At 34.7% G+C, this 14,280-nt stretch overlaps 2 protein-coding genes across 2 annotated transcripts; one reads left to right on the top strand and one right to left on the bottom strand.

Annotated features, from left to right (window-relative positions):
- Positions 1–6,208: 6,208 nt before the first annotated feature.
- LOC132173291 (cell wall / vacuolar inhibitor of fructosidase 2-like) lies at positions 6,209–6,785 on the bottom strand. The gene has a single exon (XM_059584743.2). The coding sequence runs from the start codon at positions 6,753–6,755 to the stop codon at positions 6,234–6,236; it is 522 nt and encodes a 173-aa protein (XP_059440726.2). The 5' UTR covers positions 6,756–6,785; the 3' UTR covers positions 6,209–6,233.
- A 5,362-nt stretch (positions 6,786–12,147) lies between these two features.
- On the top strand, positions 12,148–12,995 carry LOC132176699 (ESCRT-related protein CHMP1B). Its single transcript, XM_059588979.2, has one exon. The coding sequence runs from the start codon at positions 12,233–12,235 to the stop codon at positions 12,842–12,844; it is 612 nt and encodes a 203-aa protein (XP_059444962.1). The 5' UTR covers positions 12,148–12,232; the 3' UTR covers positions 12,845–12,995.
- The last annotated feature ends 1,285 nt before the right edge of the window (positions 12,996–14,280 follow it).

Raw genomic sequence — 14,280 nt, forward strand, 5'->3', positions numbered from 1 at the left:
GAACTCGGCGGGGGCTCGTGAGTTCGACTCGTTTAAGGATCGAATCTCCTGACTCGTTTAGGGCTCGTAAGCTCGACTCGTTTAAGGATCAAATTGCCTGGCTCATTTAGGACTCATGAGCTCGACCCGTTTATTGCTTGGCTCGCCCAGCTCGTTTAGGGCTCACGAGTGTGACTCGTTTATCGCTCAACCCGCTCACCCGACAATGTGATGTCATTCATATATGTTTTTTATAAATTATAATCATGTGTCATTATCATAGGATCATATAATTTAACAATTAACATTGACCCATAATGATACAATCATATAAGTATAGAAATTATTACATATATAATATATGATGTATTAATTAGAAATTTAAAATGTAACTATGTTTATGGACTATGTTACTTATTAGTGTATACAGTTATACAAACTTATATTAATTAAGTGTATAACATTATATTCTAACTTAATTTTATAATTTAATAACTTAGTTAATATATACTAAATTAGATAGCATAGGAATATGAATATAGAATATAAGTAATTAGAAAGCTAGTTAATATGTAACTAGTTAAATACTAATTACTAAGTATGTTACTTCTTGCTAGTTATTAGTGTGTGACATCATATACAAGCTATTACAATTTAACATATTAATTATTACATATATGATATATGATTAGAAATAATTACAAACTTAATTAGGGATTATTACAAACATTATATACAAACTTGATTAGAAATTATTACATATTTGATATATGATATATTAATTAGAAATTCAATATGTAACTATGTCTATTGACTATATTAGTTGTTAGTGTCTTAGTGATATATTAATTATGAGACTCAAAACACTAAAACAACATAAAATAAAAAAGATAACAATATTAAGGAATTAACCTATGCAAATTTTTTATTTTTGAGATAATTCGATCTTCATGACTTAAACTTGAAAAATACATCCAGAGTATAAAACTCTAAACAGAAAGAGCATTACGCTCTAAATTAACAATGTCCCAAATACAGCCTGGTGTGTCTTCCAACCACACCTCATCAGAGAAATCAACCAAAGCCAGTTTCGAGAGACGGTGGGCCTTTGTCACTAACTATTAACTAATACTACTAGACTACTTCTTTAAAAAAAAAAAAAAAAAAAACTATTAGGTTACTAGACTACTAGCTAGTAACTTAGAGAGTTAGTATATTATAGTTATATATACGGTATACACTAAGCAACTAATTTATTAATGCTTTATTAATTTTTACATTGTTTATTTTTTATTTTATTTTTATTTATGAAATCAACTAACATTGTTAATGGTGTTAAGTATTAACAATTTAACATATTAACTTAATAACACTATATGTTATATGCTATTAATTTATTAAGTATATGCGACAAATTTTATTATTGATAAGCGTCGAATATTGTACATTCAAGCCCCTTAACTCGCATATGTTAGTTCCTTAGCATTATTATTTGTTTGATTTTGTTTTATTTTACTGTTTTTAGGTTCTTAGGGAGGATACAAGAAATACTATTGATTTTGGGCTTAAGAAGTACTTTGGAAGCATTACGGCAGACATGGGATTGAGCACTAGCAGAAGGGCTCGAGCGCACACAGGCTTCCAGAACGCGTCAAAACTCCAAATCCACCTTGGAATGGGTTTTCAGTATCCTAATCCAACTATGAGAGATTGTCTATGATTTTTTTAGGACTTCTAGGGTTTTTAAGGTTCTCCTGCTCCTTATAAATAGGCCTATAACCATTGAAGAAAATGCACTGCTAGCTAGAGCAAAAATTCAGAAAATACTTCTTGGAGGTTTGAAGAGTTGAAAGGAAGTAGATCATGGCAGGAGACCATCTTAGTAGAGTCATGAGCGTTTAAATTCCTCATGGGGTATTGATGTAACTCTATCCAAGCACAATGGTTTGATTGTATCTTAAATTAGAGATTTTCAGTTTATGCATGTTGGTTGTATAATCTAGAGGATTGCTACTATTTGATATTGTTCTTAATGTTGTAATGCAATCGTTCTTAATTTCAACTCAATATTGGTGAAATTCTTCTCTTATCTTAAAAAGCCTTTTACATTTATTAAACTCAAATCATTCTTCTTCTTTTTTTCTTCTGATTATGAGGATGATGATTATACAACGGTTTTAATTGACATATGATCAAGAGAGTTAGATAGGCCATGCCTAGGGAAAATTGATCGTACTACACCCTAGTTTAGTGTAATTTAGGTAGACGGTTTGTGCCAATCGAAGATAGGTTATACTTAATTATCCCTTGATTGTATGTAGCCTATTAAGGAATTGGATAATCCATACCTAGGGAAGACGGATCGTACCACATCTTAGTAGTTAGGTAGACGGTCTGTGCCAACCAAAGATGGATTATACTTATTCCTTAATAACGGTATTTTCTTGTTTATTTTTATCATGCACAGAATGAATTTCTCTGATTAATTATGATTAATCATTGATGTGAGGATAGCGGTGAAGTCAATACCCTACTCTCTCTATTATATTTTAATTCTCTTTTACGTTTATTTTATGCATGTTAGTTTCAACCAAAATCAAACAACTATTTTCTTAAGTTACTTTTAATCTTGAAAAACTTGATAACGATTCTTACGCAGTCCTTGAGGTTCGACACCCTCAATATAGTTCTATCTTACAACGATTCATCTTATTGTGAGTGATAATTTTATTATTGATTATTTTTGCTTTAAAAGGATCACATTAGTTATTAATACTAAATATATGCCATATGAATTATGTAACATGGCTACATGAATAACTAAATAAGCTATTTAAAAACATTACATTCTCTTTGTAGTGCCCCGGGTAATTACTAGGTGGTGGTTAGCTTAGTCGGAAGGTTAGCAAGGTTTCTTGGGTCATTAGAAGCCGTTGGGGGGAGTTTTTGGGGGTTTTTCGGTTCTGACTGAACGTTCGGCAGAAAGGCCACCGAACTTTCGACCCTAAACCAAGAAACCGTTGGGTAAAACAATACACTGAACGTTCGATAGGGGACTACACTGAACGTTCGTTGACCAATTGTGACCCTTTGGGTAATGCCTAGACGTACACTTGCAACACCGAAACACTGTGCGAACAGTACACTAAACGTTCGATGCTTTTTAGGACTGTCACAGTAGTGCTCTAAGCTTTTCTAATCCTATAAATCCCCCCCTCCCATGCTGAAACACCCTGAAAATTAATTAACTTCACGATTCGTCTCTCAACCGTATTCCTCGAGGTATAAGAGTCAAGGATCTCTACTCTTCAAAAGAAAGGATACTAAGCATTGGAAACATTAACATTTTATAAATATTAGTCATTACAACCAGAGTATTTACCAATGATTATCACAATAACTGAAATCATTATGTATCATCGTTACAAGGGATCAATGCTATACCTTAATATACAAGCATGCATCAAAACTTTTAAGTCTACCGCATCACCCAAAAGTACTAGTTACCATAAGCACCCGTCTAATCTCGCAATAAGTCCTTAAGCATAGTCGCGATCAAGTCATCTACAATAACTGGATGCTTCCCAACAGGGTTGTTGTAGTCCCAAGTGACTTGTAATACAATACCGGTGCCTCGAATATTGCATGCTATTGTCCATCACTAGCAACCCGACCGAGTCCAACCTCGGGTGGCCAATGCTACTAATGATGTATTTCATGTAGCGACAACCAATCAAACATGATTGTCTTGGTTATGAAAAACCATTGGATCCAAGGCCTATATAAACATACACACATTTGACCATAGAGTTAACTTGTATAGTAAGTCCATGGTTATCATCTCGTACGTACCGATGTATCATGTCATACGATGCAATTAATCTTATTCGTCTTTTACATGCATGCTTTTACAAGTCTCATCATTTGATTATCTTGTTAATCAACATACATTTTCACAAAATAGAGTTCAGAGTAGTCCAAAACATATCTAATGAGAGTTTTAAATATACATGTTTGATATGTATAAAATAGTCGTGTAATGCGGAAAAAGTAACAACAAGTATTTATGTAAGTTTGTACTTACCCGGGTCTTAAGGCTCCCCCATAAAATCCTCTTGATGCTCCACAATCTCGAAATCTGAGAAGAGACCTATCATTAGTCCTACGTTAGAGCTACAACGAATCCTAGTTGGCCAACGAACGTTCTGCCAAACAAAGCAAATGTTCGGACTCGAAGCCAAATGTTCGGCCAGAAATATACGAACTTTCTCTTCTGGGTAGAAAACTAATTTCTAACACGTCTTCTTTTGATGGCTTTGAAGGATGCATTTCTCGATGGATATGATGTGATGGTTGGGTAACTTGGGTTTAGGCGACATTGTATTTGAAACGTGCCTTTTGGGTTTTTGAGACCCGTATGGTTTTTCTGTCACTAACACGTAGCGCTCTAGGGTATATTTTGAGAAGATTTTGGCGATTTCTTGTTTATATGGAGTCTTGTTGCCATTTGTTGTTGTGAAAGAATTGGTGTTCAGAGCCATCGGTGAGTTTTCTCGTCTTCTTTCTTGTTTGTGGAATGGAGTTTAGTGGTGATGCTTGGCGGTCTACGGCGAAGGCTTTTGCTCTGGATAGGGCGAAGGTTACTTTTTCACTTTTCGCCAGTGTGCAGCTTAGCCACCCTCCATTGGCGAAGGGGCTAATGGAGTAAAGGGAGGGGGAGAGATATGTTTAACCCTGCCCATTCTTTGGCCCGGTTTCCGTTTGCTAGTTCCTCAGACAGTAAGAGAGATTTTGGATACCCATAACTTGGCTCCTTCTCAAGTTACTCCTACTGGATGGAGGATTTTGATGGGGATATGTGTTATTTGGCCGGGGTTGTTCAAGAATGAAGGAAGACTACAGCCTACCATGGCTGAATTTTTGTTTTTGTACAATGCTTCGCCTGCTAATCTCTGGGAGTGACAATTATCTAACAGTAGCCAAGCTGACTTTTCACGGGAAAAAGTTAATACTATTACATTGTTGAGAATTTTCCCAAAAAAATGTTTAATTCAATTTTTGATAGCATGACAAGTGGCAATGTTGACCTTGTAAAATAGTGTCGTGTGTATGGCTAAATTATTAGATTGTTCTTGTCGTTGTTCTATTTTTTTTTTTTTTTTAATAATGGTTAAAAAAAGAAACATAAAACTACCTTTACAACGTGCAGAAGAAAAACACAATCATATAATGGCAGTTTTAAAAAATAAAAAATAAAAATAAAAATAAAAATTGGTACCTTAGAATCGAAACAAACATATCTCAAATCATTTCATGATTTCCTAGTGTCATATGAAAGATTTAATAGATGGAACATATTATATGCAAATAATTTATCATAGTTTAATTTTATAGAAATTTAGATAGAAAAGGGATAATTATGAAGTAAATTACTTTTGTTATTTACTTAAATTAAATCTTAAAAAAAAAAAAGAAGAAGACCTTTAAAACATAGATTGTGGTTGCATGGGTTACTAGTTAGTTTTCTTAATGAGTAATGTTATAAACCATGGTTCTGACCCACCACCATCTCACCTTGTTTCATGTTGATATGGCAATGCCAATTGGGAGTGAAAATGTGGTTATAGTTAGTGGTTATTGGCTAAAACCGCTAACAGTAACCGCATAATCGGCTAGTAAAATTTGCTAACAGGCAGTTAGCTATTATTAGGATTATTTAAAAAAGGGTTTGGGTTTAGGGTTAACCGCCTATTCACCCTTAATGCTAATCAGCCCTAAATTTTTAATTTTTAATTTTTTTTTTAACAATGGCTTATTGGCAGTGATACATTAGTATGGTGGGATATCAATGTGTGATAAAAGTGTAGCTTTTAGTATTACCCTTTTTTAATGGATTAGGTTTTATTGGTTTTTTTTTTTTTTTTTTGGTGTATTAAAAGGAATGTGGGCATTTTCTTATTTTAAAGAAAGAAAACTTGTCTAAGGGTAAGGAAATGTGGATTCCCACATCTCTAGAAGGGAATTTGCATTTCCAGCAAAAGTCATTTAAAATTTCTAGAAATCCTAAGAAAATACCATTCAAAATCCCCATGAATAAATTGTGTCCTAGGTTAATCAAATTTCAAAATCATATGGGAAAGTTCCATTAATTATATGTCATAAAAGAGCTTTTTTTTTTTTTTTTTTTTTTTCTTTATTTATCATTTTATATCAAGACTCATGAGAGAGGTGAAACCCAAACATAGTGATAATTATTAAAGTCGTTCCACTATTCTATTTGCAGCCTCAGAAAGTTGTTCATAAATCTTCATTTCATGAACAATATCTTCTGAGATTCCCTCTTTATAGCTTTCAATCTTTGAGTGGCATGTGAGCTCATACTTAAGTGCCTCATTCACAAACCTTTCAGCATCGTCGTACTTCCTATTCTTCAAACAAGAGGTTGCTGAAGAGAGCCCTTTTGCTGCAGAGGAATACCCTTGGCAACACTCTTTAAAAACAATCTTCATTGCTTGATCTTTGGAGCTGGAAGCTAAATCCGACATGTTGGCTGCTAATGTCTTTGCCTGATTTTCTAGACAAGTTACAAGAATAGTGGCGATTCCTACTCTATTAGCGGCTGTGGCGCGTTGGTCGGATTCCACACACCGCATGCAAGTCGTTGGTACCTCGGCATTGTGACATTCCATTTGGATCAATTTGTCGTTGGCTCTAACAAGCAGTGGTGGAGGAGTGAGGAGAAGGTGAAGAATGCTGAAAATTGTAAATAAAGTCATTCTTTTATATGATGATCAATGTTCTCTGCCTATTCTCTTGACATTTTTATACATGAAACTTGAGAAAGATGGCATTAATTAATTGGTCAAAATGTTATAATTACCTAAGTGAGATGACAGTTACATGATACAAGGTTATTAATTACCTAACAACCGTTTAACTTCATATTCCAAGTCCATTGGTCGCAATACACAGTTTTCTAGGCCTCTTTGTTGTCACATACTTGATTGCCATAATAGCATTTATGACTTTGTTTGATATCATTTTTGTTCTTGTCTTTTATTTTTTGTTCTCTCAAAACAAAAGCAATAAATGTGAAAATAGATGTCCTATTATTCACTTCATCACCTCTTAAATGCTCTAAATTACTTCAAACACTAATATAGGTGAAAATAAATGAGGCCCATCAATTTGATGGAATCTCATCCCATCATACTTTAATATCCCATTAATATATCCAAAGAAATAATTAAGATCATCTCCATAGAAGCCTGGCTTTCTCCTCTCTCTCTCTTTTCTTCTAGACAACATTAAGAAGAATTTCAAGAGGAGGGAAGATCTATATCTAGATCTTCATTCCTCCCCTTTCACGGTAGCAGTGCTCGGTGTCTTCTCTGTAGGCTCATTTGGTCTCTCTTTTTGGCAGGTTGCTTTTGATCTAGATCAAAATCTAGTCTCTTCAACCTTAAATCTGATCGTCTTCTTCGGCCAAGGCGTATCTTCTGAAGGGATGTCTATGATGCTGTGCTCCTCCGCTGTTGCTTGTGAGGGTTTTTGTTTTTTGTTTTTAATTTTTGTTTGTCTTGACCTTCGGATTGAGGATGGATTTGTCGTCATGCTCTTCGGGTTGAGGATGAAGTAGATCAGTGTAGGGGCTTAACTCTCACAGCCGGATTTTTAACTTCTAATTGCTTTTTATTTTTATTTTTGTATTTGGGCTACCCATGTTCTAGATCTAGTCTACACGAAGCAGATCTGTTCCTTAAATGTAATTGTACACGGGCTAGTGGAAGCTTGAAGTCATTTTTATGACTTTGTAATCTTCATAGCTTTTGGGTATGATTTTTCAGAACTGTATGCTCAGTGATGTAAGAGCTTTATGCTCATGAAATTTCATTAATGGAAGTTCCATATTTTTCAAAAAAAAAAAAAAGTTTGGCTTTCTCCTATTATACTTAAGTTTTTTTTTTTTTTGATATGTCCGCACAAAAGGGGGTGAGGGATTCGAACTAGTGACCTCTGCTTCATTAGACGTGGCTCCAATCGATTGAGCTACCTCTTGAGGACCTTATTATACCTAAGTTATCACATGGACTAGGATTCTTTACAATTTCTTTAAAATTGTAGATTCTTAAATTACGTAATTTTGGCCATTTTTAAGCCTAAAAACGCTTGAAAAATATTACCTTCTAAAATGTGGCATGTACCAAGGGACTTGACTTACCTGCGGTAGACCAAACTACCGCATGGAATCGCTTCTAAGGGTTTTTAGAAGGTTAAAAAATAAAAAATAGAAAAACCGTCAAAAATTTTTGTTAACGCTTTTTTTATCTTTTCTTTTACCCAAATCTTATTCTCGATCTCTCTCTCTTTTCTCACCATACTCTGCTGTCTTTGTCTCTTCCTCCGCCGCCACCGACAAATGAATGTCACTTCCGCTGGGCCTCCTACAAAAGAACAGAGCAACTCTGCCTCTCGAACCCCAATGAGAGTCTTCATAGAATCATAAGAGGTACTGATAAGCTTCATAGCTCCAACCCATTTGGAATGGGCGTCTCACAACAGCCCCGTTTCAATTTCCCTAAATTTTATGCATTTGTGTTTACTGGGTTTTTAAAGATTCGATCTTTATGATTATTGTGGACATTTTCGTACTACATAAAGGCAAGAAAATGTCTAACATCTTCTTTATATAAATCTAGCTATGTTGGGAACCCTTCGTTAGCTCAATATCAAAGGAAGGAGTTAATAGACAAAATGGAGTGTTGTAGGAGGTCGAACAAGAGTGACATTGATTTGTCAGCGGAGAAAGAGTCTAAGCTGAAGGGTAAAGGCAAGAGATTACATCGATGAAACTGTTCCCAAGCGCCACACGATGTCGTTTGGATTTAGAACGGAAATTTTTGACCTTTTTTTAATTAATTTTTTTTTTTTTTTTTCAATTCACATTAACCTTCTAAGAGCATTCCCAATGGAAGAGCCATATTTTTATGTAAAATGGCTCTTCAAAACTTATTTTTATCTAGTTTAGCTAAACCATTTTTAAGTGTCTACACATCCAATTAGCTATATTTCTAAAAAATAGGTGGGAAAAGATTTGGGAAAAAGATAAAGCAGGAGAGAGAAACACTAAAAAATAAAATGGCTCCCTTAAAAAGTGCTGCTACATTTAACTTTTTTTTTAGCTCTTCTAATCAAATATCTATTTTACATATATTTTTTGCTCATCCAATGTGGGAGGTTTTTTGAACATTTGAAGAGTTATTCTAGATAAAAGTAACATTTGGCTCTTCCATTGGGAATGCTCTAAGAGTTAAAAGCCAGTAGACCAAACTACCGTACCGCAGGTAAGCCAAGTCCATTATCAAGATAATTAAAAATGAATTTTTCTCCCAAAAGGATTCATCTTTACTTTTGTAAAGACGCTCATTCTTCATAAAATCAAAATACAAATTTTGGCTCAAAGCTTTTTTTACAACATAGAGAGCAAGAAACCTGATGAAAATATACTCAATTCTCAACTGTAACATACCATATTTTTAATATATGACATTTTTCACGTGTTTCAATGTCTAAAAAAAAGCCAAAATTACATAATTTGAAAATCTATTATTTTTTTAAAATTGTAGAGAATCTTAATCCATCGTTCATTCAACAATTTTTGTAACTAGTGATATTTTCAAATCAAGGAAAGGAAGGATATTAGGCTAGATAAGAAGCACTATCCTAATGTGCTAGCACATAGATTGAGAGAAATTTAACATAGATTGAGGATTTAACCATAAGCATAGATTTAGGTTGTGTGTTTTTTTGAAGTAAAATATTTTATGAAAAATGTGTTCCATATATTTCGGCATTTGGTGCAATAAAAAATAATAGTTAAAACAAAAATATTTTCGGTTTGACTAAAATAACTTATTTAGGTTTGTAAAATGATTTCCATTTTTAAATTTCATAAACCATTTTTTGAGTTTGATTTTCTCATTCTTAAACCATCATACCATCGCCTTGTAATGCCCCCAAAATTGGCATGAACCATTTTGGAAGGGTTGCTGGCAAACCATCAAATCCAGTTAACTGTTAACTATGCGAAGGTGTTGTCCATTGAACGTTTCAAAGTTATTGTAATGAAATGTGAAAATGACAAATCCAAGTTAACTAAAATAAGTCACCAGGTGTGCATATACTATCATCAATCAAGATCGGGAGCTACTAATTGCAGTATAGTTATTCTGATCAAACATAGATCATGCAAAATGGACCTCTGGCTTCTTTTCTTAAAGGTCCTCTTAAACAACATGACAAGCCACAAATACTTCGTAAACCTTATAGTTGAGCCAGTATTTATAAGCGCAAATAAACATGCATTTTGAGTAAATAATTGAATGAGGTGTTGCCTATGATATTACACCGTAAAAGTATAGTTTTGTTTTGGCAAGACATAGGTGTAATTCCAGAGACAATCGTCTATAAATTTTAATTGAGAAATTAAAGGCTAAACTGCAATTTTAAATGTCAAACAACGATTTTTCAAAACGCTTAACTACCTATTTAAAAATCATTTTTTAAAATCCTACATTTGAAAATTGTTATTTTTAAATTGTACTTTTTTAAATCGCAAACCTAAACGGACATTAAGGGTCCGTTTGGGATTGCGGTTTCAATAAGTACGATTTTCAAAATTGCATTTTTGAAATTACTATTTTTTAAAAATGCAAAGGTGTTTGGTAAAACATGTTAAACATAATTTTTTTATCAAATATTTGTTATACGAAATCGTGATTTTGGTTTAAATTCGTGTTTCTTCAAATATGTAGTATCTTACCTGCTTATAAAAATCACAAATTTTTATTTCTATTTTAGATTAAGTACTTTTTAAATGACAATGTCAAACGCCTTATATTTTAAGGCAATCCAAAACATCCTGAATAAAATAAAGAAAAGTGCTTTTTTGATATATGTAAAATGTTGAAAGATGCTGTTCGACCAATGCTAATAATCATCTTGCGCCTCCCTTCACTACTCTTTTGCACTCTACACAGGGATCAGGATCTCCCGGAAGGATCTGGCTTCCAGCCTGTTATTTTAATAACATCATGTATGCTGTAGTTTAATCAATGATCACGATTGAATCTAAAAGTTGACTTAATTTTAGAAGCTTTTAATAAGAGAGAGAAAATGAAGAAATTTTTTGAAAGATTCAATCTTGACCATTGATTAAATTACAACATACATGCTGTTATTTTAATAATAGCATGTAAGCCGGATCCCTCATAGAATTAGGTGGGAATCTAGATTCTGAAATTTACGGTTAGGATTTTTTGAAAGAGATCCAACGCCTGCCGTGATGCAATGCGTTCCACTAAATAAATAACAATAAAATATTATTTAACTTATAAAAAAAAAAAATATATATATATATATATATATTATTATTATTATTTGGCCCTTGAGAGAGTGAGAGAGATTGCTTTTTTTCTTTTCTCAATTTCTTCCTCTCCGTTTTTGGTTCAGGAGGAGAGTTGCCGATGAATTGGAATGATAGCCAGCTGTGTGATTTTCATGTGGAGAGAAAATTTTGTTGGAGAGAGAGCGACAGTTGGTTTTGTGACGTTGGTGGTGCTTAGTGATAGACTGATAGTGAAGGACCAAAGTACAAAGAGACAGATGGAGGGCCACTTGCCACTGGCCACCTCCGAGGGCCATCAGCCACCCTTGGGCCAAGCACATTTTTTTGAACTTTTGGCCCTTAGGAAAGCCACCCCAAATCCGGTTTGGGCCACCCATGGCCGAATGATGGTCCTTGGGATGGTTTAGCCACTCCCCAAAAAACCCATTTTTTTTATTTTTTTTGGACTTTGTACAACCCCAAGGGCCTTTGGCTTGGGCCAAATAATAATTAAAAAAAATTATATATTTTTATTATTTGATTATTTATTTTTTATAAAAGAATTAAATAATATTTTATTATTATTTATTTAGTAGGACACGTGTCATCACAGTAAGTAATAGATCTCTTTCAAGAAATCCTGACCGTAAACTCCATAATCTCGAAGTCCCAGGGATCCTGGTCCCACTCTACACGGTCAGTTTGGACCCACCAAAAGTACGTAACGCGGTGATTATTGGTCCAACAAATCAACCCCGTCGTCTACCCACTATTTCTCCCGATCAAATCGATTCCTCTTTCCTTTTTTCTCTCTCTCTGAAAACCCTACAATTCGAAATTTGAAATTCGGGGCTCCGATCATCGACCATGGGAAACACGGAGAAGCTCTTGAATCAGATAATGGAGTTGAAATTCACAGCCAAGTCTCTGCAACGCCAGGCGAAGAAATGTGAGAAGGAGGAGAAATCGGAGAAGCTGAAGATAAAGAAGGCGATGGAAAAGGGAAACATAGATGGCGCTCGAATCTACGCGGAGAACGCGATCCGGAAGCGCACAGAGCAGATGAACTACCTGCGCCTCTCGTCTCGCCTCGACGCGGTGGTCGCGCGTCTAGACACGCAGGCCAAGATGACGACTATCAACAAGTCCATGGGCAACATCGTCAAGTCCCTCGAGTCTACGCTCGCTACCGGCAACCTCCAGAAGATGTCCGAGACCATGGACCAGTTCGAGAAGCAGTTCGTCAACATGGAGGTCCAGGCCGAGTTCATGGAGAGCGCCATGGCCGGCTCCACCTCGCTCTCTACGCCCGAGGGCGAGGTCAACAGCCTCATGCAGCAGGTCGCCGACGACTACGGCCTTGAGGTCTCTGTCGGGCTGCCGCAGCCGGCCGCACATGCGGTGCCCACCAAGGAGGCCGAGAAGGTCGACGAGGACGACCTCTCTAGGCGCCTCGCTGAGCTTAAGGCCAGAGGTTAATCGATTGAATCAATGATCAGGTTGTTGATGACTGCTTATTATGAGAATGCGATATGTGTATGGTGCATTATACTTGTTATATTCTGTAAAAATTTGACTGAATTTGTATTGCGCTTAATGTTATTGTAGACTATGTGGTTATTTTCGTGGATGTTGATGCCTTCAACATGGTTGTGAATACTGTTTTTGAGTATGCGTGCGTAGGTTTGTGTTTTTGGGATTTGCTTGTTGCGGTCACAAAATGTTTTATTTGTCGAGATTTACTGAGTTGGGGATCTGGGTTTTGTGTTTCTTTTTCTTATGTGAGGTTGAAATTTCGTGTGATAGGAACTTAGTACGTCTAAATTTGACTGAAAAGTAGGCTTTTTATTCTTCTTGAGCATTAATTATTATGTTTGATTTGTTTCTTTTACGCTAGTGCTTCAAAAATTTTGTTAGTTTCAATATCTGAATAATGGGCTGGTTTATCGGGTGTGAAATGATCTTGTTGTCTAGTGTGCTAAAGTGTAACTTCAGTTTATGATTCTTATGAATTGTTATTATGTTTCATGGTTTATTTTATGAGGTAGCGAGAATATCTGGTTGTGAATGCTTGCCATTCAATTACAGATGACTGCCAAGGATCTAGGGTCAGATTTGTTTCCTTACTATTCAGTTCTCCTATGTTGTTGGTTAATCTTATTATTGTACTTGAAATGTTTATGCCTATAATAGGAATGAAATTGAAAATCTTGGGGATAAAAAAATGGACTATCTTTACCATTCGACTACTTTTTGTAGTTGTTATAGAGTCTCTAAGTAGGATGATTGTCAGCTCCGGTGAACTAGTGGATTTTATTGGGTTTTTCAATGGAGTCAAGAAATGATGCAGAACTAGTTGTGTATCATCTTTTATTTGCGGATGACATGTTGATCTTTTGCGAGGCTAATTGTGAACATCTTCGTAATCTGCAATGTCTATTTTTATGCCTTAAAAGTGGTATCGGGGTTAAAGATTAATTTATCGAACTCATAGATAATTCTAGTTGGTGAGATGGAAGATGTGGAAAGTTTGGCAAGTATTATGGGGTGTAGGGTGGCTTTGTTAACAATGAAATATTTGGGTCTTTCTTTGGGTGCGCCTAGAGTTGTAATCAAGCTGAGTTTATCGCTAAGCTAGAATGTATTTAAGCCCTGTTCATCTGAACTTGTTTACAGTTTACTCAATTAACTTATTCATTCCATATATGAAGTAAATGTCATGATTTTTTATTTTATTTTTTGTAAATTCATACTAATTATTTGTTATTTCATTATTTTTTATGATTTATTATTTAAGTATTTGGATAAATTGTTACCTATCAAAAAAAAAAAAAAGAAAAGTATTTGGATAAATTAACCTGAATTTTAAATAATCTAATATTGAGTTATATGTTTATCTTACAAAATCTATATAC

The sequence above is a fragment of the Corylus avellana genome, chromosome 3 (genome assembly GCF_965113065.1).
Source record: "Corylus avellana chromosome 3, dhCorAvel1.hap1.2, whole genome shotgun sequence".
NCBI lineage: Eukaryota > Viridiplantae > Streptophyta > Magnoliopsida > Fagales > Betulaceae > Corylus > Corylus avellana.